Here is a 24,921-nt window from a genome sequence, read left to right as displayed (position 1 = left end):
ACCCAAAACAAACCAGTTTTTTTCTTGTCAGTCCTGCTCCCCTTTCATCCGTTCCTGCGCTCTCCAGCTTCCCCTGTCCTTGCTGCTTTTAGAAGTTGCTTCCGATGTGTTTTTGTTGTTTTATTGCACTTGCACGTTGCCCCAGCCCAGAGCTGGAGCCTGTTTGCTCTTGCTGGGTGATGATTTCAGCTCCTCAAAAGCTGCCTTTCTCCTCCTGTTACACGCTTCACACCCTCCAGCCGGCCCCGAGCAGGCCGGCAGCGAGCCCCAGCCGCGGGCACGGCCGCTCCCGGGCTGGCGGGAGGCAGGGGCGGGCGAGCCGGCGGGCAGGGGCAGAGGTGCCGTCTCCAGGGGCACGTCGGAGCCGGTTTCTGTTCCGGTGGAACCGGAGGTGGGACCGGACCCGGTTTCGCGTTCATTGTGGGATGGAGCGCGGCGGGCGTGCTGACTCGCGGCCCGTCAGAAGCGGCTGCTGGCGGGGCTTGAGCCGCGCTCAGCGTTGGGAGCGGGGGCTCGTCCCCTGCGGGGCTGTCGGTCGGGAGCGGGGGGGCCGCTCGCTGTCCCCGGGGAGCCGGGGTCCCCTGGGGGGTCCCTTGGGGGGTTCTTCCTCTGCCCCCCGCGGGGCCGCAGCCGGGCAGCGGGGCGGGGGCTGCAGCAGGAGAGGGAGCGGGAGGCCGCGGGGTGGCAGCAGGGGACAGGCAGCGGGGACAGGCAGCGGGGACAGGCAGTAGGGGCAGGCAGCCAGGGACAGGCAGTAGGGGCAGGCAGCCAGGGACAGGCAGCCAGGGACAGGCAGCGGGGACAGGCAGCAGCGGACAGGCAGTGGGGGCAGGCAGCCAGGGACAGGCAGGAGGGGACAGGCAGCGGGGACAGGCAGCGGGGCCAGCCCGGCGGCCCCGGGGCGGGCAGGGGTGCTGAGCCCCTCGGACTGGCCTCTGGGCTGCAGCCCCCGGCACGGGGGGCGGCGGGAGGAGCCCCGGGGGTGCCCCGGCCCCGCCTGCCTCCCGCGGGAGCCGGGCTCCGCTGTTCCCGGCAGCGTTAATTATCGCTGCTCTCATTAACTACGGCGAGATCTGGGTGAGGTGTAATTGCGCCGTCCCGGTGCACGGCGGGAGCCCCCGGCTGGGCTGGGCGCCCTCCCCGAGGCACCCGTGCTCTGTGACCTCATCAGGCAGCCTGTGACCTCATGCAGAGAGGGCAAGCCAGTTGGCTGAGCGCTGCGTGACCTAATGGGGAAGGAGGGTGCTGGTTGGCTGGGCTCCCCGTGACCTAATGGGGAAGCTGAGTGCTGGCTGGCTGAGCCCCGGCGTTAGGGCGAGCGTGTGAGCTCAGTGGTTGGTCCCTGTGACGTCATGGAACAGCAGCGATGATCACTGGCTGAGCACCGTGTGACCTTGCGGGGGACTGGGTGCTTGCTGGCTGAGGGCTCTGTCACCTCATCAGAGAGCCCGTGACGTCACATCCGAGCTGCTAGTGCGCCTACCCACTAGGCAGTGTGTGACCTCACTGGGGAGCCTGCGACCTCACAGGGAGCCGCATGCTCATTGCCTGGCTGTGAGTGACCTCCTAGGACAACCCATGAGCTCATGAGGCAGCAGGGTGCTCATTGGCCAGTAGTGTGTGACATCCCAGGGCGGCCTGTGACCTTACAGGGAGCAGGACACTCATTGGCTGGTAGGGTGTGACATCCCAAGGCAGACCACGCCCTCACAAGGGTGGGGGACACTCACTGGCTGGCAGGGTATGACATCCTGGGGCAGCCCGTGACCTCATGGGGGAGAAGGGTGCTCATTGGCTGGCAGACCGTGACCTCCCAAGGGGGTGGAGAGCCTACGGCCAGGCAGGGTGCGACATCCTGGAGCAGCACGTGACTTCATAGGGGCGGGGGATGCTCATTGGTTGGTAGCGTGTGACATCCTGCAGCAGTCTGTGACCTCATGGGCGAGTGGGTGCTCATTGGCTGTCAGGGTGTAACCTCATGGGGGAGCGAGCGCGGATTGGCCACCAGGGTGTGACCTCACGGGAGACCGGATGCTCATTGGCCGTCGGGGCGTGAGCTCGCGGGGCGCCGCCTGGCGGTGCGGGCGCTGCAGAGCACCCATTGGCCGCTGGGCCTGGCGGGGCGGGGCGCTCCCGCGCGCCCGCCGTCGCCTCGCGCCGCCATTGGCTGCCCCGGCGCACGCCCGAGGGGGAGGGGGGCACGTGCCGGCGGGGGAGGGGGCGGGGGGAGGGCGGGGCGGCGGGCGGCGATTGGCCGGGCGGCGCGCGTGCCCGCGGCGCGAGCGGGCGGGCGGGCGCGGGGCGGCGCATGCGCGGGGCGGCGGGGCAGGCGGCGATGGCGGCGCGGGGCTGATGGCGGCGGAGGCGGCGCTGCGCTGAGGGAGCGGTCCCGCCCGGCCCGCCATGGGCAACGAGGCCAGCCTGGAGGGCGGCGGCGACGACGGGCAGCTGCCGCCCGCCGCCGCCGCCGCCGCCGCCGCCTCCGCCGCCGCCGGCGGGGCCCCGCCGCCGCCGCCCGCCGCCGCCAAGCCGCCTTCAGCACCGGGCGGCGGCGGACAGCTCCCGGGCAGCGCGCCCGCGGCCGGGCCCAGGTCAGAGCGCGGGGCGGGGAGCGGGAGCGGGAGCGGGAGCGGGAGCGGGAGCGGGGGCGGGGGCGGGCGCGGGCCGGTGCGGGGCGTGGGGGGCGTGGGGGCGCGGGAGCAGGTGGGGCAGGCGGGCGGCGGGCGGGAGCGGGGGGCGTGGGCGCAGGAGCGGGCGGGGCGGGGGCGCGTGGGGTGCGGGAGCAGGTGGGCTGCGGGGCGTGGGTGGGCGCAGGGCTGGGGCGCGGGGGGCAGAGCTGGGTGCCGGGGCGCTGGGCGTGGGGGCTTGGGGCACGCGTGTTTTGGGTGTGGCAGGCGCAGGCGTGCTGGTTGCGGGTCGGGGTGCAGGGGGTGGCGGGGGCGCGGGCAGGAGCCGCCGCTTGGGTGCGGGGCCGTGGGTGCCTGCGGGCAGCTGCAGGCGGGCGGGGTAAGAGAGGGGTGCGCGAGGGGTGCAAAGCGATGGGAGACCGGGGTGCGGCCGTGTGGGGTGCGGGCGGGCAGGCAGGGGGAAGGCGGGGGTGCGGGCAGGCCAGGGGGGCGGACGGGGCTTAGGGAGAAGACGGAGGCGCCCAAGGCGGGTCGCTGCTGGAGGGTGCAGCCCCAGGGGAGCTGGCGGCTCGGGGACACCCGTGGGTGCTGGGGGAAGGCAAGGGTGTGGTTTGGGGCTGGGCGCGGGAGAGGGACGGCGCGCCCTCGGTGAGGAGTGCAGTGTTTTGGGGGGAAGGAGAAAGGTGGGTGCTGCCCGGTGGGCAGAGGTCGGGCAGCGAAGGCCGGGGCGGCCGCAAGGGGAGCGGGGTTAGGAGGAGGGAGGGTTGTGGTTCAGGGTTGGGGAGCCGGGGCTGGGGGTTCCGGTGAGGGTGGGGGGACGGTGCCCGGCGGCACGCGGCTGACAGCACCGGGGCGTGCGAGCACCCCGAACACGGCCACCCCAACTGGAGCCGGCACCAAATGGGAAAGGTCGTTATGTAACAGGAGGGACGTGCAGCCCTGCCAGGAGTCACCGGTGCAAAACCTCGCGGGGAACCGCGCCGAGCTGCCCTCCCTCTGCCAGGCAGCGCCGGCCGGGAGGGAGATGCTTCGGAAGCGGGCGTGGGATTGGAGATATTCCTTTAAAAAAAAGCCGATCCTAAACTATCATCCTATCTGGAAAAATAAACGTGAGGAGCAGAAAGTTGCACAGAGGGATGTGGGGGACAGTTTGCCTCGGTGGGCAGTTTGCCTACGGTGCGTGGCCGAGGCAGCGGCGTTTCGGGCTCTCCACCTCGCCCGTGCAGCGATGAGCTCTGCTGGCGTTGCCGGTCGTGTTATTTCAAATGGGGAAAATGCAAGCGGGAGCCCGAACGGGAGGCTGTGGTCTCGCCTGGCAGCGCTTTCCTCTCGCTCCCAGCCGGTGGGCTGCAATTGCTGCTTGCAGGCTGCACCTTAACATCCAGACGGGATTCAGGGATCGTACAGGGTGGCCAAGCTGCGGGCAGGCTTTTCTTTGTAAAATCTCTGCTAGCTCTTACACAGGGAGTGTGAAAACACACCCCTGAGCGAAATCGTGCCCGTTTTCCTTTCTGTTTTTCCAGTTCCACTTGCTAAAGAGTCACCGACCCCTCTGCTTCAGACTCTGCCAGAGAGAACTTGTTCCTAGGCTGCTCGTAACAATTTAAAATTAAATACCCACATGGCTGTTTAGGCCGGCGTAACAAGATCAGCCGAGGGAGCCGTGCAGATCTGCCGTCTCTGTCCGTTTTTGGTGCTGCCGCGGGGCTCCCCTGTTGCTGCCCGGGGTCTGCGTTTGCTGTTGGGTAGCGGGGCTGGGGGTCCCGGGGGCTTCGGGAGTCCCGGAGCACAGGGAGCTGGCGGGATGGAGGAGCACAGTCCTGCAGCGCTGGCCATCCTCGCTCCTCTCCTGCCAGAAACACCAGGTTGGTTTTGCCAGCCGTGCCCAAGCCCTCGCACGCTGAGCTGACGCTCCTGCCTCTCCTGGGGAGCTGCTGCCGGGGAGCTGCCCTCCCTTGCAATTAATTAATGCAATTAAAGAGGTGGGCTGTGCAGGGCTCTGCGGGCTGGCGGTGAAGGCTGCTGCGGAGCGGCGGTGGGATGGGGAAGATGCTGATCTGTACCAGTGTTTAAAAACTGAGTGTGGGAAGGGTGTGGGGAGCCGAGATAATGCTGAGGGATTTTAATTCAAGGTAGCAAGGTGGAAACGAAGGAAAAAACAGGCGTCAAGAAGAAAGTCATCTTTGTGAGACGCAGGAGTGGGCACATAAGATAGACCAGGTGTTGTAAGAGGTTCAGCAAAGCACGGCTGGTGCTGACCGAGCAGCGGGTGTGCGGTGCAAAAAGTGCCACTCCAGAAATCCCAAGTGACAAGGGAAAGTGAATTTCTCTCAATATCTGGGCAATTATTTTTTTTTTTCTCTGAATTAAGTAACCTAAATCTGTATGCAAGCCAATGAAGACTGTAGTAATGTTGCTTTTCTGTGTAATTTTTCACAACTTGCTTTGTGTTATACAAGGAAATAGTCTGACTACCTTCTATGTGGTATGCTGGATTTCGGGGTCTTGCGTTTAAATTCATAATAATTGTTTTCAAGAAACTGCGCGTGCACTATGGAGAGACTTCAGAGCGTAGAAAACATCCTGTAGAAGTAACGTCTCCTCACCGGGTTGCAACATCTACCGATATTTAGAAACCTTGGTTTTCTGCTTGCGTGCTTTGGGTGAGGCGCGGCAGGGCCGGGGAGCGGAGGTGCTGGAGGATGAAGGGAGGACGCGTGCGGTGCTTGGCCGTGAGACGGTTAGGCTCTGCCAGCGGGGTGCAGCTCTGAAAAAGGCAAACGCGGTGCAGGATTGCATCAGGCGAGGTATTTTCAGCGCGGATGGGAAGACCTTACCCTCGTGCACGGCGCTGCTAAAATCTCACCGAGGGGGGTTGTGCCCAGCTCTGGTACTCGGGCAGGGTGATGCTGAATCAGAGGAGGGGGGGAAGGGCTGCTGGTAGTCTGCCTGGACAAACGGAGCCTCTGTTGCCTGAGAGGAGATGAAAAGGTGGAGCGTTATTAATCCGTGGGATCAACAGGAACACAAATTGGTCGCAGGTGCATTCGGAGTGAAAACTTTCCAGCTGCCTGGCAGCGGAGTCCTGGTCTGCTCCTCCAAAGAGAGCCCCTAAGCACAAGGGACAAGCTCATTTTACGGTGCAGCTTGAGGGATTGATGAAGAGGGGTTGGATGGCAGAGCAGGGATGATCCCAAGTTCAGAAACGTAGCTTGGGGCACAGCGCTTTAGGTGGCTGGTTTTCCTGGTATCCTGAAGAGAGACTTCATTGCTGCTTCTGACCGTATTTGTCTGTGCCTGATTTATGCCCAGTTCATTCAGGTTTTCGCTCTGTCTGCTGCTCAGCCCTGGAGCTTGTAAAAGACTTTTTTTGACGCCTGGATGCATGAGCTAAGGCTGAAGGATGGGAGAGGGGAAGAGGGTTGGTCTCCTGGGAAGCATTGAGGACCGGCCACAAATACCCGGGCTGTCGGTGGGAGCAGCGGTGCTTTTAGCATCGCTGCTCCTCCGGAGCCTGGGAGATGTGTGTTGCAAACAGCCGGGCTGGCTGCTGGGCTTCAAGGTTGGGAGGAAGCTTTCTCCCACGGCAGAGACCGCCAGGACCTTTGCTTTCTGTGATGAAGAAGCCGCTTTACTGAATACCCCAGAATTTCTCAAGTCTCCAGGTAGGCTTGCTGCGAGTTGAAGGTCTTGAAGCGGTCAGGAAGGGAAGTTTCCAGTACTGCGTGGCAGCAGCTCCGGTGTGTGCTGTGAGCGCTCCCCCGAAGCCTTTGCGTGGCTTGAAACGGCAAGTCGAGCGTTGGTCCTGTTTACCCTGCTATACAATCAGCATCGACTTGTTTGGCAGGCAGTGGAGCTTGAAGTAAAAAATCAGGTGATAGGAAAGAGTATAGTAGAAAGAGGACTGACGGAAGCACTCCTCCAAATTAGAGAAAATAGCTCGAGTTTGGAAAAAACATTTGTGCATTCAAATGCTCCGTTCTGCCCTGTTGGTAGCTCACTTGCATTTGCTGGGTATTGGCTTGTTTTCTTGCCGTAAGTACCACAGCAATAATAGGTAATAAACATATACATAAAAGTAATTAAAAAAAAAAAATCAAGTGTGCCCATTTCTTTTTAAATGAGCACTTTTCGCAAGCTTGCAGAAATGAGCAGTCGATGTCCATTTTCATATGACCGTGCTAGAAATAAAACAAGACCGTGTGATGGCAAACCAGGCGACGGACAGGGCTCACACTTCTCTGGAGAGCCAGCTCCGTATTTGTTTCCACGCGCTGCTGTCCCCAAAGAGAGTGAGCCCTGAGCAGGACCGTGCAGAGACGTTGCCGTCGGAGGCATCGCTGGAAAACCTTTTCCTCAAATGCTAAAATGGCTTTTTCCTGGCCTTTTGCTGAGCTGCGGACTGGCACTCTGGAAAAGCCTGCCACGCACCTGCGCTTAGTAAGTCTTAGTCTATTTGGTATAAGAGAGTTGGAGGGTCAGGAGGGAGCTGAGGCTGGGTTTAAGCGAGGAGGAGAAGAACAGATATGCAACGTTTCAAGCTCATAAACCTTGTGTAAGCAAAATAAAAGGTAAAAGGAGGAGTACAAAATGGCTTACTTGACGGATCAAGTCAAAATATTTGCTGTGTTAAATATCCCACTGGGCTTCAATTCATTTTGCTCTCCCGTGATGGGCAGGCGGTGTCAGCTGCAACGCACCTTCCCTTTAGCGAGCGGTGTTTTACGTACTTTTGATAGCTCTGACAGCAGCCATTAGGCCACCGAATTTAGATGGCACAATTCCGGGTGCTTAAGTAACTCCAAAACCTCTTCTGTGAACGTGCTCATCAATATTCAAAATGTTTGGCATCAAATATTAATGCCTTTATTTCCAAAACAAATACACAGATTTGCAATCCGCTTCACGGGTTGGGGTTTCTCACTGCTGAAACCAGCCTGAATGTTGGGCTGAAGGCGTGCCTGTTCGCCCTTTGCTTTGGCTGGGCGAGGGGCTCCTGGCTGTACCTACGCTGTCCGCGTCTGCTGAGGAAGAAAGATGTGGAAGAACTCGGAAGGGTTGATTCCCTTCGCTCTGTTGGCTCGTGCTGGTTGAAAAGCCGGAGGACTCTTTGGCTCTTTGGCAGGGCCGCTTTCTGCGTGCCGAAATCCCGAGCGCTGGTGCTCAGCCTCTTGTGCCGGTGTTCGGGAGCGGTACCGCAGCTCGAGCGACCGCATCCATTGGGACCGGTGGGTCCCTCCACACCGTGGGTCGTGCCGAACAGCACGATGGGCTGGCTTCTGCTTCTCCAACGCCACTGAATAAAGCTGTTTCTTTTCTCTGCTGCGTGAACCGAGCACGTATTCGATGCTTCCCGTCGTGTTTCCGATTCAGCGCAAACAGGTATTCGGTGCCGTGGCATATTCCTGCAGTTTATATGGGTTTGGGGAATACCCGTTGTGCGTCTGGACACCCCCTTGCTGGAAGAACGCAGCCTGCCTGCCGCGAGCCCTGCCTCTCTCTGCAGCCCTCTTCGCTCGTTCCCCGGTGTGACTGGCGCAGTGGCACCCCATCAGCCGAGGGTGTTTTTCTGGTAGTCCTGTTGCGATATCAGACTCATTCCCTAGCGTATGAGATGCACCTCTGGGAGGATGTGACAGGCAGGCAGGGCGCAAACAGCATTTCCTGAAACCAGGTAGCTCGGTAGGGTGAAACAGGCTCCAGGTCAATGGCGTTCTGGTTTTTCACTAAATGTGGAAATAAGATTATCACGTCGTCTTCGCTGATGAGCGCTGCTGTTCCTGGATGCTGCTCGGGTTTTTTTTCGGCTGGTGAGTGACAGCAAGTGCTGATGGTCATCCCGGTCCCACGCATCGTAAACTGTTATGAGCGTCGCACGTATTTTCTTGAGATCGAGATCGTCGCTGTCGAGCCATGGCTGTGTTTTCAAACGTCTGTTTGAATGACAGATTTGTTATTTTTGCATCAATCCATGGGCACGACTGTTCTTATGAAGAGGTTTTTTTTGGTCTTTTGTAGTGCCTGGAGGGGCTGAGCTCTGGCATGACCACGAAGTGCTGCTGTGCAGCCTGTCAGTCATCGCTGGGCATGCCGGACTGCTTTTCATGTCACTGACGCTGAAAAGTTTTTATAAATACGGTGAGCTGGCTCCTCGCTGAGAACACCCAGCACCTCAGATGAGCTGTTTAGGAGCCTACAAGAGGCAGCAGTATCATTGCATCCTACTAACGCTGGCCTGTGCTTTACAGGGAGGCTGGAAGGCATGTTCCTAGGGGGCTCCTCACCCGTACTCTGCTCGTATTTAATGTCAAAGATGACTTAAGCATACTGGTGATGATATCTAGCTGACTCTTGGCCTTTTTATATCTTACTAATGCGTGCTTGATATCAAAGATAGGCCCTGGCCCCATTAACAGGCTGGGGACAGTGGGTCGATGGGGCAGGAGACAACAGCTCCCTGCCCATGCTGAGCTCCTCTGAGGCAGAGGAACATCATCCACCAAGTCAAGAAACGCCGCGTCTGAATGCAATTTTTATTTTGTTTTGTTTTCTCTTTTTTTTTTTTTTTTTTAAAAGTGTCGTGGTTTGGCTTGAGATGAGAAGTGATGGTATGACATCCAGCCCAGCTTCTGGCACTGGGTGGTAAAGGTAGTCACGATGGCTGACAAAGGCAAACCCAAATCTGGAGTTTAGAGGTCCAACCTAGCCAAATGGCAACGGAAGGTATATAAACAGTGAGCATAAATAAGTGTAGCAGCAGTTTACCAGAGGGTGCGATGGGATATATGGTCACGCAAAGCTTAAATAAAAGCTTCACCTCCTAAAATATGCAGTCTCCCCCAGCCCAGAACTATAGTTTCTGTGATGTACAGCAGATTAGCTGTTCATACTGGCTTTATTCCCCGTGAAGATGTGATTAAATAGTTTGGTGCATTCTCTTTTGTCAAAAATGATTTAGCTGTGTTTCTAGGTCATTGTCTATAGAAGAAAAATGCATGTATTTTTAATGCGGTAAAGTGTATTAGGCATCTTCTAAGAAGAGCTACAAGAATAAAACCCCCTCTCCTGCCCAGTCTGTCCCCAGACCTTTCTCCTGTCCCCGTCCTTAGTGTCTCCTGCAGCAGCAGTTCTTCTTGAAACCCCGTTGCTTACAGGTCGCCTCAGCAGCCTGCCCTCGTCCTCCTCTCGCTTCCTGACGTTAGGAAGAGCCTTTACGCCTTTACCCCAGAGCAACGAGGTGAACATCTCCACTCGGAAACCGTTAGTGCTTGGTGATGATGGGCTCAGTTCTCCAAGAGCCAAGTGACTGTAACAGGGTGTGTAAGGTACCGGTGGGCAAAGGTAGGAGCACAGGACTGGAGGAGACCTCTGGGCCATTACCCACTGGTAGACCCCATTAGACACCCCATCGTATAGTCCCGCTAACAAGGTAACAACTAAGATCTTAAATGAGATACTCTACTTTGCAAAGCCAAAATGCAGCTTTGGTTTGCCTGTGGTAGTCCATGTGTTTGAGACATGCAGCTGTGGCTTAACTTCCATGTTTCCCTGAGGCATAATGACACCTTCAAGCCCAGGTGTGTGGGAAGACTTGGGCTTGGGCTATCCTGGCCAGCCAGTTTCACAGCGGGGAGCGATGGTGACTGGCATGTTCACCCATTTCTGGTTCTGCAGCCAGATGGTGGGGCGGGTTGCGTGGCCGGGATGCAGTGGGGGCAGCCCTTGGCACATGGGTCAGGACTCGAAGCTGAGCCTTTGGAGAAGATGTGATGGTCCTACCCTCGTCCACCATGCCCCTCTCCTCCGTGTTCACAGCCGGGCAGCAGGTGGTACAGGAGGTGAGGTATGGACACCAAGCCTTCTCACTGCATCGGGGTTGCACAATGACTTCCCGAGTTGCAGCAAGCTCCGCACAGGCTCCTCTGAGCCGTGAGCTCTTCCTCTCCTCCCTGAAGACCGTCGAGGCCATCCCTGTGTTTCTCAGTGTTTTCTCATTCCCTCTGAGCAGGCTTCAGTGCTGTGCTGTGACTTCTGCCCAGGATATCCTGCAGCTTCTGAACCCTTATGTGAGGTGCAGGCTGCCATCTCCTGCCGGTGACTTGCTGCCTGTCCCACCTGCAGTCATCTGAACCTCTGCCGCCTCAGCATGCTTAGCTGCTCTCCACAAGAAGAGCATCTCCTGCCCTCTTCTCAGAGGGTTGCTCCCTTTTTTGACAGTTGTAACGCAACCTAGAGCGAGCAGATACTGTATGGCTCAAAGGGAAAATGCATCCATGCTGCTTGAGAAATGTTGCTGAATTTTGAGTTTCTTTGAGCAGGTATGACTAACCGTTCTTCGCTTGGCTCCAGGACCTGCCAGGGACCATGGTTTCTCAGACATGACAAAGCAGTTTCCCGTGCCGAATAGCTTTCAGATGAGGATTTGACAGCTCTCTGAAGGCCGCAGAAAAAAAATAATCACCTCGGACCAAAATGTTTCCTGGTGCAGATGTGACAAAATTCACTGTTTCAGCCAGTCTGTTTGAGGTTGGCATGCCCTCCTTCGTCCGGCCCGGGTGCTGGAGGCACAGACGTCTGTGTAGGTATTACAGGGTGGGGAGACTTTCAGAGGCCAGATGTCAATAACTGAGAGCAGCCTTTGAACCTTTTTCCCTTCTTTTCTTCCCTGCCAGTAGAATATTGCCTTTTAGCCTGTTTTGAGTCTGTCCTGGCAGTGGGGGCTCACAAGCTTCTCCAGTTGCCAAGAGGGACGTGAGGCTGACGCCAAGCCTGGCTCCAGTGGATGTCCCTTTGCAGGACCAGTGCTCTCCTGAGGATTGTAGCATTGTGAATGTGGGGATTTATTTTGGAATTTGGCTTTATGTATGGGTTTAGAGCTCTGTTAGGAGACCTCTTCTGACACGGTCTCAGGGTGCTCCTTCTGGGGGTGCTCTGTCTTTGGAAGTTGTACGTGGGCGTGAAGTAAATGTTAGACGTGTCTTCTGCAGCTATGAAATGGATTCAGAGGGGTCCTGCCCCTCTCGCCAGCCCGCGTGAGACCCAACTGGGTCTGCCATGGGCTCCCCAGTATGAGAAAGAGTCTGTTGGTAGCTTGCGTCCTTCCTTCATCAGTCTAGATGTGAGGAGTATGAAGAGATTTTGCCATATTTAATGTCTGCGAAAGGATGAAATTGTGTGTGGGAATTACTTTCAAAGATTGACATGTTGTAGCTGTTAACCACTTTTTTTTTTTTTTTTTTAACCAGAAAAACCAGATTGCAGCCTGGGAAAAACAGCGTGGTGGTTTTTTTCTTTCATTTCCTAAAGACAACATTTCAGTTACAGATATGTGAAGTGATGAGTTATAAAATAGGAATAGTTGAAATTTGGAAATTTATAATAAGTTCTTAAGGGACTTGGTAGTTTGCCTTCCTCTTGTGAAAAAAAAACAAATCGGCTGATAATACGAAGCTTATGAAAGGCTTGGGGAAAATGCAGGGCTGATCTAGATCTTTTTCCACGTTGACTCTGAACTGTACTTTTCCCTTTGATGAAACATGAAATTAATTTTAATTTATTTTATTCCAATCCTAGTTACATAAACTATTATTTGATTGTACAGCTGGACTGAAAAACCGTAGGAGGTCTCACATTTAGGATTTTGCTGCCTCTTTCTCATTAAGCCTACAGACTGATTTCTTTAAATGCACCTATTAATCTTCTTAGGGAGACAAATTGTTGCTTGGTTGGGTTTTTTCCTTCTTTTTCCCTTTTTTTTTTTTTTTTTTTTTTTTTAAAATACTAAACTCCCAGTTAACTGCCAGAGTAAACACTGATGGTTTGAACCCTTTCCAGGTGGGTCTGCGCTGCAGTGGGGCAACGCGACGCTAGCACGCGTTGCCCCGGCCAGGCTGGGTTTGATCTAGTTAGTTTAAGCACCCGAGGTGGTTACAGCCTAAACCATTCTTGTCGTGCCTGGCAATGACCTGCAAGTCTACAGGACAGAGTAATGCATTTTCTTCCATTTTAATTCTGCAGTATGCTTTTTCGGTAGCTTGTCTACGGTAACCTCTGTTGTGCTCTTGACTCCACGTTTGGGGCTCGGGGGGCTCCGAGTTTGGGACCCATTAATGTGGTCCTCGTAGGACCAGCAATAGGACACAGCGAACCGCGTGTTGTCCTTGAGGAGCGCAGATCTTCCCCCTGTTTCCTCTGAAGTGCATCAGCTTTGTTGTCTTCTGCCCACCGATGGTAAGCCACCGTATTTTGGGTTTCTTTTTACCTATTCATAGCAAGATTTCTCGACGGACCAGGCAGGAGTTGGTAGCGATCCTTTGGACCGCTGCCCTTGCAGACCTTCTCTGCCCTCCTCTGATCCTGGGAATGGCTCTTACGAGGGTGGGAAAACCGCTGTCAGGCTGCTCCCAAAACACATCCGTGGGCTGCGTCTCCTCTGATACGAACCTGCGAGATGTCTGCAGCAGATAGTGCCAGAGCACATTGCGTCGGTTCTGTAGCTTTCCGTCAATGCTCCCGACGCTGGCGTACGTGAGGAGGCGACGCTGGGTCCCGCTTACATCGCTGTAAATCACTCCGTGCTGCTCAGCATCTGCCCCGACTGTCCTTTTGTATTTAGGGCAGCTCTGTAGTCCTAAAGAGCGGAAAATTCCAAGCCTTCTCCTTTCCCCCCTGTCTGCAAGTTGTTGTGGATGTTTTGCTTGGGAATCCTGTAGCGGGGAAGCGTGCAAGGAAAGGTGGGTTGTTTCCGTTTATATAGGGTGGAGATCTTCCAGCCCGCTGGCCCTGCAAGCGCACCCCCAGCCTGCCCTCCTCCCTCTGGGCGAGATCCTCCCACCTAGGGCTCAGCAGCGGAGGGGGCACGTCGTCCTTTGCCGTCCTTTGAACCTTTCACGGTGGTGATTTTCGGAGCAGGTAGAGCCCCTTTCCCACTTTATTAGACTCGGTTTGGACTGGTTGCACTATCATTATGACAGAAGATCGGTTCTTGTTTGAGTGGAAAAGGTGGTCCGTATTACTATGTTATATGCCATTGACTACCTTAACCTGGCAGAAATAAGGCGTCCAGAAACATCACTCTGGGAGAAAACTCTAAAGAAGTATCTGCTTGGGCATCCCTTTTGTGCTTTATTTTATCTGCCTTTCTCATCTTGAAGTCTCTCCTAGCTGCACTGGTTAATGGATTAGGATATGATTCCTGATGGCTATACAACTCGGTTTCATCTAACCCATGTTGATAATTGACTTAATTTTGATTTATGCTTAACTAAAAATACAGTCCCAAACACTCCGAGTTAACAAATTGTCACACCTTTCTTTTTCTTTGAAATATGCAAACAAAATCAACTAGCTGCTTTGGGTAGTACTAAAATGCCTCCTACTTACCAACATCTCTAAAATCCAGTTCACTTATCAAGTTAACTTCTCAGCCTTAAATTTTACTTGCTTCCACTTCTGCCAAGTTAAGCCTTTTGATGGGACCGTGAGGACAGATACATCAAATATGCAGATGCGTCCGCCTCTTTGGGGACGAATGTTCTGGTCTGAGGTATGTGTGGCAGGGAAATGCGTGCAGGGACAAGGCGCCTCAAAGAATTGCAGATGCTGGAGAAGCGTTTTCCTTTGATCCTATAAAGAATTTGGCAGGGGAATTTCAGACTCTCCTATTTCAAAAGTACATTTAAACTGAACAGCTTGAAATACTGAAGTTGATGGTGTCTCTGACAGGATTGGTAATGCATTATTCTTTGGGTTTGCTTTATCTTTCCTGTTGTGAATAACAAGTGTTACACACAAAAATGTCGTTCATTCCGAGTTTGATTTACCATTCACATTTGAGCTTCCAATTCAAATCTCTGAAAACCAGAAAGTGGAAATCTAAGACACACAACCAACTATGTTGACCCTGTCCTGCACAAGGCAGTTGGCTGGCAGCCCCAGGGCAGCGTCCCCAGCAGGCACTTGCAACCACGGTCTTGTCTCCAATAATAGACGTTATTGGACCACGCGTGCCGGCGTGGAGAACGTCAGGGATGGAGAAACTTCTGCAGCTGAGAAGTGTTTCTGACAACCACAACCTGACGTGAAGTTTTTGTCAAATGGTATCTGGCCGCGTTGGACACGAAGCTCTCCTCCTTGCAGGAAAATGTGGGCTCATCAGTTTTGCCATGTACCCCTCTACGTGCGCAGTACTTGGAGCTCTTCGGGGAGGACATGAGTTGATCGCTGTTCCCTCAGTCCCTGCCCAAATGATCTTCTCTTGATCGCTCTTCCACACCCTAGATGTCAGCTCTCCTGGTAACCTGACGCAACAAAAAAAAAAAATTAAGGACCTAAATGGCCTGGGGAAGAGTTAGAGGGACAATTATGAGATGGTCAAAATGCTGTGAGGTGCAAAGACGCGATTGCAGGGTGGATAAAAATGCTACAATTTTTCACAGACACACACAAAAAATATATATTAGGTCTCGTGTTTCGTTTGCCCAGGCTCAAACAAATAGGTGTGCAAAGTCAGGATTTTTCTGTGGCCGCTCACTGCAGTCACCAGGAGCTGTTTGTCTCTCCACAGTAGGGTAGTCTGATTTCCTCCCCTGGAAATTGCTGTTTTAATGGGGTTTTTCTTTCCTTTTTCTAAAAATACAAGCTGGTTTCTTTCTGGTATGTCATTACCGCCTCTTTTTTAACAGCACTTCTCTTTCTGATGGATCTTCCTATTTTTTATGCCTGGAATAAGTGTTGTTCCTCATTCCGGGCTGAGTTTGGTTGACTCAAGCTGTCACGGAGATGGATAATGATACATTTTTTTTGCATCAGCTTTTAATTTTGGAGCATGTGTGGAACTCACCCCAAAAAAGGGCCCTGCAGTCTTCCCAGCTCCTTAACGGTCAAATACCAGCTTCTTGCTGCTGGAGGTTTCGTAGAAGCACAGGGACCCGTGGGTGGTGTGGACAGGACCGTGAATGCCGTCCTGGTGGAGCCAGACCCTTGGGATTGACCCCTTTTTACCCGCCGGCAGCAAACGGCTCTCGGTGTCGGAGCACTTACCCACAGCGGGCCAACAGCTGCAGAAAACCCTCCAGCTCCTGGACTGAACCAAGCCTGAAACTCAAAAGGGAGCCTTGCAAAACCAGACCTTCGTGCCACTCTCCGAGGGGGGGGGGAGGCAGAAGCAAGTCAAGGGAATGGGCTGCCTCTGCCTCTTCTCTTTGAATTGCTTTCCAGAATGCATTTTTCCCAAAATAACTTAATTGTCTGGTTTTTTGTGGATCGTTCTATATTTGTTGATGAGCTTTAAATTGACGTTTTCTGAGAACTGTCCAAAATGGCTTGAAGAACTCTTTGCAGAGTGGCAATGTCTCATTTAGAGCCCATCACTACGCATGGCTATGGTTGTCTTATATTCTGTGCGTTATTCTGCATTTCTTGACCTTGGATTTCACCTGCCACGGCGTTTCGAAACATCCGTTTCGGGAGAGCCTTCTAAAACTCTTTGCATTCAGTTTTAGCTTTGAATACTCTGAATACATTTGTATGGCTCAGCAAACGTGTCCCTTCGTTATTCCCCTCCTTCCCAGGGCATTTATGAATATATCCCGTTTATCCCATGGCAGGGTCCTGCAGCTCTAGTTGTGAAAACCTGACCATCTACCCTTATCCTTGGAGCCCTAAATCGTGATCAGTTATTAACCCACAAGAAGGCTTCCCCTTATTTCACCATCTTTTTCTTCTTTTTTTTCCTTCTTGCTTTCTAGATTTTTATCCTAACATTTCTTCTACTGAGACAATTTTTCAGATTAATCCTGTATATGAATCAGTTCTGGTGTGGGAATCTTCATAAATTTCTCCTTAGCAAACAGCATGGCAAAGGTTGGATTTGTCTTGGCTTTTACAGTCTTGCATTCCTTAAATATTTCTGTTGCATTTCAATCTTCTTTCAGTTTTCCAGATTCTTCGGCAGATTTCCTATTTCTAAAGTTTTAGAAAATCTTTTTTTTTTTTTTTTTTTTTGGCCCAATTTACGAGTTGTTCCTTCAGGAGCTTTCTTTTTGTGTGCTTTATTAGGGCTTTAAATTTAATGTGCCCAAATTTGTTTGGTTTGTTTTGTTTTTTCTCATCTAGATACAATTTTTACTTTTTGAAGGATTTCCTTTTACTCCTGTAGCCTTATTTGCTCCACTCTTTAATTATGTCGTCTTGTTATGGCCATGTCTTAAACCATTTCTTGATAGTGCATGGTTTGCTTGAGGGCCTGATACGCTTACAGGTGCCGCGGAAACTTCCCTTTCTTACCCTTCCACCTGCTGCTTTTCATTTCTTTTTAAGAAACTTCCTCACTTTTTCTGGTTTATTTTTTTCCCCATTTAAATCTAAATATTATAATAGTTGTGTATTTGTGGGTTTTTTCCAGTCCTGCAAATAGATTGAAGCTGAGCCTATTAGGGTCACCGGTACTGAAAGTTTCTGTCGTCAATTTTGGCATCTCAAAGCAGGCACCGTGCATGTTGCAGGACTAAGGCAAGAGCAAGGGGCTTTATTCTGCGTTGCTTTAGGGAATAGTTAACAACCTAAACAAAAAATGGTGTTGCTGCCAATTAAAATCAGAGAGGCTCTCGAGGGAGGGGTTTATAATCACAGATGTACAAGATAAGCTTTCATGAACCATGTGCCATAAAAATTCCTTAGCTTCACGCCGTGGTTTGTCTTTTGGCTTTGCCGGCGTTTCATAAATACAGCAGAGTAATTCGTGCTCAGAGCTTTCCTGGGACAAAGGTCTTTAGTTAAACGTGACTGTGGCAATCGGCTCTTTTACCGTTTAATTGCTGGAGCTCGGTTATAAGATGGAAGTGGATGGAGGCAGAGGGGAGCGGTTGCTCCTTGGCTGGGGTACTCTACCCATCATACTTGTCCTTTCTGGTGTCCGCAGTATTTTCAAGGTTGTCATGACCCTTTATAAATTATATTATTTTTAACATGCATAAATGACTTGCTCACAGCAATCAGTTGGACCTGGGAAGGAGACGGAGGCCACACATTGAATAGCTAGGTGGAAAGCAGATTGAAGGGACGGCTGTCAGCCCACTCCTCACTGTGACTTCTGGGGACAGTTATCCCCATTTTAGCCACCCTTTCTCTGCCTGCTCGCTGGTGTTGGTCGCAGGGCCGTATCCCTGTGGCAGGGCTCTTCGTCATTTCTTGCAGACCTTCCAGGCCCTGCAATAAAGAGGAGAGGAGCTCTGCGGGCAGCAGCCCGCGTTACTGTCCAGCCTGCAGCATCCCCTGAGCACGGCCACCCCCAGCGCCCACCTGAATTCATGTGGAGTTTGGTATGCTCGACAGCGGGGGACCTAAAGAGTCCTGCAGCCGGGCAGCTCTGCTGAGCGTCCTCCCCTTCGACAGCATCCGTGGGGCCGGCGGCTGGCGTGCCCGCTGCCTCCTCTCCTTCCAGCTCTCCTCAAGGGCTCCAAGGCTGCTGTTCACCTGCAGCGATGGTCCAAAGTTGACTGCGCCCATACACTGGAAGAGCTACCGTTCCTCCTTGCTTTATATCTTTCAGATACTTCCTCAGTGCCCAGAGAGATGCAGACGCTGGATCAGAAATCCAGTGGACCTTTCTAATAGCTCCACGTTCACCCCAGGGACGGCGTTTCTCCAGGCACGGTGGAGTCAGGGCTCCTGCTTTGCATCTGCACCCTCCTGGCTCTCCGTGGCGAGCTGTGCCAGTCCTCCCGTGCCACGCAGCTAATTGCATCACAATCAAGAAGTGGCTTCTACTCTGTCTCTGGAAGATTTACATGCAGTTTTCTGCTATCACAGAGGAAACAGATTTTCCCTGATGCTGAGGCAGAATGGATATCGGACACCCCACTTATCCCCGAGACATTTTAACGCTTTGAAGTTCAAGATCGTAAATGTTCTCAGCAACAGTTATATCGCTTGAAAAGGAGACCCGTTCAAATCTTTCAACCTTCAGTGTGCCTGCTCCTGTAAAGCTATCTCAGAAGAAATCTCTTTGATATATATTGGACTGAGATCATTACCTGCAGGCTCTTCTGTCATGCCAGTTACCGGTGGCTCTGAGGGGCTCGGCCAAGATCCTGGCAGCGGTGGCTGCACATTTCAGGCATCGGCAGCTGAAAGAGCAGCACGTGGGGCTCTGCCAGTCACTCGGTGACTTTCTGGCTTGCAGGGGCCCGTGGGAGGTATGCAAAAGCCTCCCCTGACTCCAGTTCAGGTCTTGGGGTTCATAGAGGCTGCTCTGGACTCTATGGGGATCAGTTGCCTTGCATTCAGCTGCAGATGTTCATCATGGGCTACATAGGGTGACTGGTAGATGTCAGATCTTGGGATTCTCCGGAGAGAAGTTTGGGGATGCTGGGCTGGTGGGTGTGAGCAGCTCTTGCTCTGGTTTTCTGTTGCAAAGCTCCCTAAGGGAAATGGCTCTTAGCTCAACCAGGGCCAAGTTAGGTGCAAATTAAGTATTTATTTGCCACATAGCAAAGTTGGAATAGAATAGAATAGAATAGAATAGAATAGAATAGAATAGAATAGTTCAGTTGGAAGGGACCTGCAACAATCATCTAGTCCCACTGCAATTGATAATGATTCATAAACAAAAAGGCAATGCATGGGAACAAAAATAAGCAAGTAAATGTTTATTTAGAGCTTAAATCAGTCATAAACCCCTCTTTTGGTACGTAGGATTCAGCTAATAAGACGGCAGATGCTTCTCAACAACCGTGCTTCGTACAGCAGCATGAGTGACATTGATGTGTTAGCCTGTTGCTGATTCTCGGCTGAACTAGACACGATGCTAATAAGACGGAGAATAACTGGTTTGTGGCGGACTGAGGCTCTTCCTAATCTTGACTTTGCAGTATACCAAGTCATGCACCTACAATGTAGATGTAAACCGGAAAACTTCTGGTTCTTGTTCCCTTTCCGTGGGTTGCGTAGACCTCTGCATTTTAAACTAAGGGAAGAGCTGACAACAGCGCGAAGTGTGTGATCTTCTGCAAAACCCGGGGCCAGGGGAGGAAGGGGGCACGCCGTGCATCGCGGTGCTGTTTGCCACGTGGCAGCATCGTGCTGGGACGCCGTTCCTCCGGGGAAGGTCGTTAGGCTGGTGCCTTAAGTGCAAGTGGCTTATGCCACCGCCTGCCTGGCAGCCCCTCTTTGAACCCCAACCCCAGTGGGGTTTAACGGGAGGCAGAGGGCTCGAGGATATCATGTTCCTCTCTATTTATGAGAACAGGTACGTGGGTGGAGGTTAGGGACCCGAGTGATTGCCCAGATTGGGTGAAAGCCTTGGGCAGGAGCTGAAGAATACTATCCAGCATCAGGCGACGCGCATTAGGGATGCCTTGGTCACAGGGCAAATGCCTGGCAGAGGCTGCATCTTATTTGGCGGGGATAAAGCAACCCTGGAGCACAAAGCTGGAGGAGAACAGGGTTTCTCCACTGCTCACAAAAGCAAGCCATTGAACACCGTGGCCTTGCACAAGAGTGCTTGTGTTGCCATCTAATAAAATACTCCCTGACAGTTTCTAGTCACCGTTTCATATTTTATATTTTGTTTTCAGCTGTGTGGCATTCGCTGTTTTTAAACCATCCAGTACACACATTTCCAGCATGAACTTCTTCCTGCGCGGACATAAATGTAATTAAGTCGGGGGCACTTGGATTTAAGCAGGGGCTGATTTTTAATTCTGTTAACTGCTTCTTTTTTTGTCAAAGCAGAGTCTGATACAGGATTCCCCATGTCGGATGTAGCACTTGGAGAGCTACGAAGCCGCCACCAATAAAACTCCCAAGCTCAGAGGATGTTTTAGCATCGCTAGTGCGAGATTTTCAGTGCATGTAGCTGAAACCGGAGGCCCTCCACATCAGACGCTTCTTTTTCTGTTTATTTATTAAAAGGTTGCATGTCCTATTTTCTAGGCTGACTTGCTGATAGGCAGTATATACCAGCTAATATTTGATATTATCCCACACAGTTCCTATGCCGACCCGTAAGCATTAGGAATTATGTTTTTCTGAGTCAAACCCAGTGCCATTTTGACCTAGAGTGCAACTCCCCTTCTGCTTAGCTACCTGTTTTTTATTAAATAGGTTATATTCAGTGATTCTTAAAATCAGTCATGTGGATGTTCGCATCGGGTTTCAGTCAAACCAACTAGGTCAAATCTCTGCTCGTAGCTGAGCAGCTCTAATTCTTGTTCGTTAACCCAGCCTCCCTCTTTTGGGCGTGAGCGTCTACACATCTTCTCTCTTTTCATGCTTCATCCTGATCTGTTTGCTTCTGATACCCTTGGTTTTACTGCAGGTAAGCAGTCATTGGTTTTCCCTCTTTTTCTACTAATAGAAAAGACCTGCGTGTCCCCGTTTTGCTTATTTTTGATACAGATGTGAAGCTGGGAGCTCCCTTCCATGGACAAACCCAGCTCTTCTTTGGAAAGCCTGAGCACGGCGTGCGATGGTGCCGTTTGTTTTCATGTTCTCTTTATATACTATAATGCAGTAATTAGATCAGTTGCCCAGCGAGCAGGGATCCATTTCAGTTGGCACCAGGCAGAGAAGGGGATGCAATCCATGATTCCCAGTTGCATAAAAGGGCTGCAGCTCCTGAAGAATTTACTGGGACCAGCAATGCCAAGACCCGTGGATGTGAGCGCTGCCGGGGTTTGGTGGCAGCTGAGCAGATGGATGTGGCCAGTGTGTTCAAGGGGGGGGACGTGAAATTAGGAGAAAACCAATAAATGAGGAGAAAACCAATGCACGTGCTCTCTCCGGAACTTTTCCACACACCACGCCTGAACAAGACTTGAGTTACGAGCCGTGCGTGTAGATTTTGTGTGATATCATTATTACTTGATTTTATAGCAAAGATGTTAACGGTGTTGGCATTTACCTCGCGATGGTTATTGCTCCCAAGTTAGCATCTTGTATGAAAAAGGACCTCTTGACACCTCTTGGGATGCTGGCTCCGAGCTTGGGTCTTATCTGTAAAATTTAGTGGCACCAATGAACTTACCTGAGTTAAATTAGAGCAATTCCCTTCTACAGGCCCGGACTTTAGCTAGGAATTCCCGAATAAGAAGGCTGTACCACTTTACTGGAAAGGGATTGTAAACCAATACTATGTCACTGTTCTTTCGTCTTTCCTAAAGCCACTGTCATCTTTTCACTGGCACGACCATGCCATCAAAAGTCAGGTTTAGGACAAATTATCTTTTTCTGAAATTAAACTTTAACCAGCCAACTGAAAGTCTAACATTTGGTTTGGCTCTAAATAGGATTTTGTTGTTAAAGCCCTCCCAATTCTTGTTATTTCAACGAAAAACTGGCATTTTTATGGAAGGGAAAAAATCAGACATAAAAAATCCGAGGTGCTTGTGACATGTTACATTGCTGAGCTCCATTTTCTGGAGAACGGCTTTGACCCTGGGTTTTCGTTATGCTCTTCATGCTTCTGATCATCTCAGCCAGCTGTTCCCTCCTAGTCCTTCTCCATCTCCTCCCAGCCCGCCAGGACATTTGCACCAGCCCTAAATAGAAAGGCTGGTTTCATATCTGTGCTTGTTCCCGAGTGGAACCAGGAAAGTTCTGCTGCTTTTTAATCAGGAGAGGTATCTGACGGAGAAGCAGCCCTGGGTACAGATTAATCTGCCGGGGTGATTTTTAGCTCTGGGCTACGTGGCAAGCCACCTCGCAGTTTAGCCTTCTCTCTTGCACAGAGCTGAGGGTTAATTTTGTGGGTGTTTTGCGGTGCTTCACGTCGGGAGATGGGCAGATGCTTCTTTCACAGCGTAGGGGAGGGAAGAGAGGTGGTACGGCTACGCCGCGGAGTTGGGAGTGAAACCCCGGCTTCTGATGTTGCAGACCGAGGGCTACCCCGCGTACTTCTCGGCGGTGAGACGCCGTATTCCTCCCCGCAGAAAGCAGGGGCTGGTGCTGTGCGCTGGCTTGATGCTCCGCGTTCAAAAGGCAGAGCTGAGCTCCAGCGAACCTGGGGAAGGCTGGGCAAGAGGCGGCGGAGCAGAGGGCTGGCGGCGGGCAGTGCTGAGGCTGCACCAGGGCCGGCGCCTGCCGTGGCTTGGTTCGAGGCTGCGTCAGCTTTCTGCTGGAAAATGGAGGGAGTTTTAGAAAGCAAGAAGAAAGCCATCATTTTTCAATTTAAAAATTAAAAAAAGAGGGAGAAAATGGCATCTTCCCAGCTGCTCAACCTGCCGGTGATTGGGGGCAGATTAATGGAGCTGCCTGCCTGACCTTCTCTTGATAAGGCGTTAATAGACAGAATATAATAAATGGAAACCTCGACAGTATAATTGTTAATAAGCTTAGTCAAACACACTTGATATTCTTTACTTGGACAAAATTATAACTCTGTTGGTGACTGTGAGAGCGCTGCTGAATTGGGGCCCTGCGGAGATGTTTGATGGAGCATCGCCCAATATTTCTAATTCAACAGTTAGGGCAGTGCAAAATCAATACAGCCCCCATCAAACGGGTGAAATCCTGCCTTATTAAGACATCTCAATTTAATTGTTAATGAACGATCTGGTAGCACTGGGGGGAATTCCTTTGGACCCAGTTAGCAGCCTGATGCTAGTTAATATTTTTATCAGTGATAAAGAAGGCTGTAATGAAAAAAAGGGGATGAGCTGCAGTTTGGACTTGTGTAACAACAAAAAAAGGGTTTGTAGATGGGTACAAGACGTACAGACATCGCAGTGTCCTAGCAAAAGGGGCAGCAAGCGTGGGCCTGCGTCTGATTCCATGCGGCTATTCTCTTGTTCTTTCCTGGGGCATCTCTCCTGTATTTAGTTGCTGTATTTGACCGACGGGATGATTCCTTCTGGTCTTAAAATTTCACAGGCACGTTCAACTGGTGCAAGTGAGAGACACCAGCCCGTGTCATGGGACGGCTGAGGCATCTCGGATAATTAGAAAATAAATAAAGGCAGTGGTGATATAAGCGCACAGAATGAAACCGCTGCCGGGAGCGGGATGGAGGTGGTGCCCGGCATTTCTTTGCACCTGGAAAGGTGAAGGGAGCTGGGAGGGAGCTCCATCCCGGGCCGGGAGAGCGTCTCTGGAGCAGCACTGTCCCGCCGGGCAGCGAGTGCCCAGCTGCCCTCCTCCCTCTTCTGCGCCAGGAACGACGCTCAAGGCAAAATAACAGCACCTTGTGTATTTGTTCTTAGGGGCTTTTGTTTTTTTCAAGGGAGCCACAGGCTCGGTTTTGGGTAGGAAATGTAGTAAACGTGTCTGTGCCTTGTGTGACAGCTCCTCTTGACGGAGCACAGCTTCGGAGGTATGGTGCTCCTCACATTGATTTGCTTGCAAAAAATTCACTAAGCAAAAAATTCACTCTTTAGTTAAAGAAAGGTACTTGAACTAAATAAGCCAGATTGCTACTACTACTAATACCAGCTGCAAAAATCGTGATAACTACTAATATACTGCTAAACACTTCCGCTGTGGGTAGCTGCTGTGAGGTTTTTTTCCATTTCTCACTGAGCTGGGAAGTGAAACCGTGGCTGGGTGGTATTTCTGTGGTCAGAGCCGGTTTGGAGTCAGAATTCCCACTTGGTGGCAAACACTTTTTTCATATCAAATGGGAAAAAAAAAATTGACTTTTGAAATTTGCAGTGGAAGAACCATTCTCTTGTTCCAAACAACAGTTATTTGACCATAACTGACCGCTTGACGTTAATCTTTTCAAATAATTTTATGTCAATGTTGTTTAATACACCATTAGGATAGCATGTATTCTAATACATAAATGCTGTTTTTATAAGAATTCAATTTAAGGAGAGAAAATGCATTTTGCTTTCTGACAGTACTTTCTCCCGGTGCCTGGGGCTGAGCTCTCCCACCTCCACCAGCTACGGATGCCGCACGTTTCATGGGGCAGCAGCTTTGCAGCCCTCAGCATCAGGAGGCAAATCCCAGCTCTGAACTCAGGGCCGTCAGCATTCGTGATGGAGGAGCCAGGCGTGCGAATGACGCTTACTGCAGGTGTCCTGCTGCAGGGCCAGGTGCAGTTTCCTCTTTAGTCCGGAGCAGAACAGTTACTCCCTTATTGCTTTGCTTTATTATTATTGTGCAATTCCTCCTTCAGAGAAGTGGGTTTCAATCTGCAGCCGAAAAGTATTCCCAAAGTGCTATTTTAATATTTATTTTCATCTGACTTCCTATTACTGTGGCAACATGCACTTTGAATTTCATTAGTTTTATGCATTTAAGTTCCCTTTTTAAACCTTTATAAGGTCAGACCCTGCTTGGGTAAATCGAC

General features: G+C 51.9%; 1 protein-coding gene across 1 annotated transcript in view; it reads left to right on the top strand.

Annotated features, from left to right (window-relative positions):
* The first annotated feature begins 2,403 nt into the window (after positions 1-2,403).
* Positions 2,404-24,921, top strand: part of BSN (bassoon presynaptic cytomatrix protein) — a 95,030-nt gene continuing 72,512 nt past the window's right edge. The window contains exon 1 of the mRNA XM_075514385.1: positions 2,404-2,591. Coding sequence (XP_075370500.1) covers positions 2,404-2,591 — 188 coding nt within the window. The remainder of the gene's footprint in view (positions 2,592-24,921) is intronic.

This window comes from Mycteria americana, chromosome 11 (assembly GCF_035582795.1).
Source record: "Mycteria americana isolate JAX WOST 10 ecotype Jacksonville Zoo and Gardens chromosome 11, USCA_MyAme_1.0, whole genome shotgun sequence".
NCBI classification, from domain to species: Eukaryota; Metazoa; Chordata; class Aves; order Ciconiiformes; family Ciconiidae; genus Mycteria; species Mycteria americana.
The sequence above is the reverse complement of the archived record's forward strand: the minus strand, read 5'-3'. Positions and strand labels throughout refer to the sequence as shown.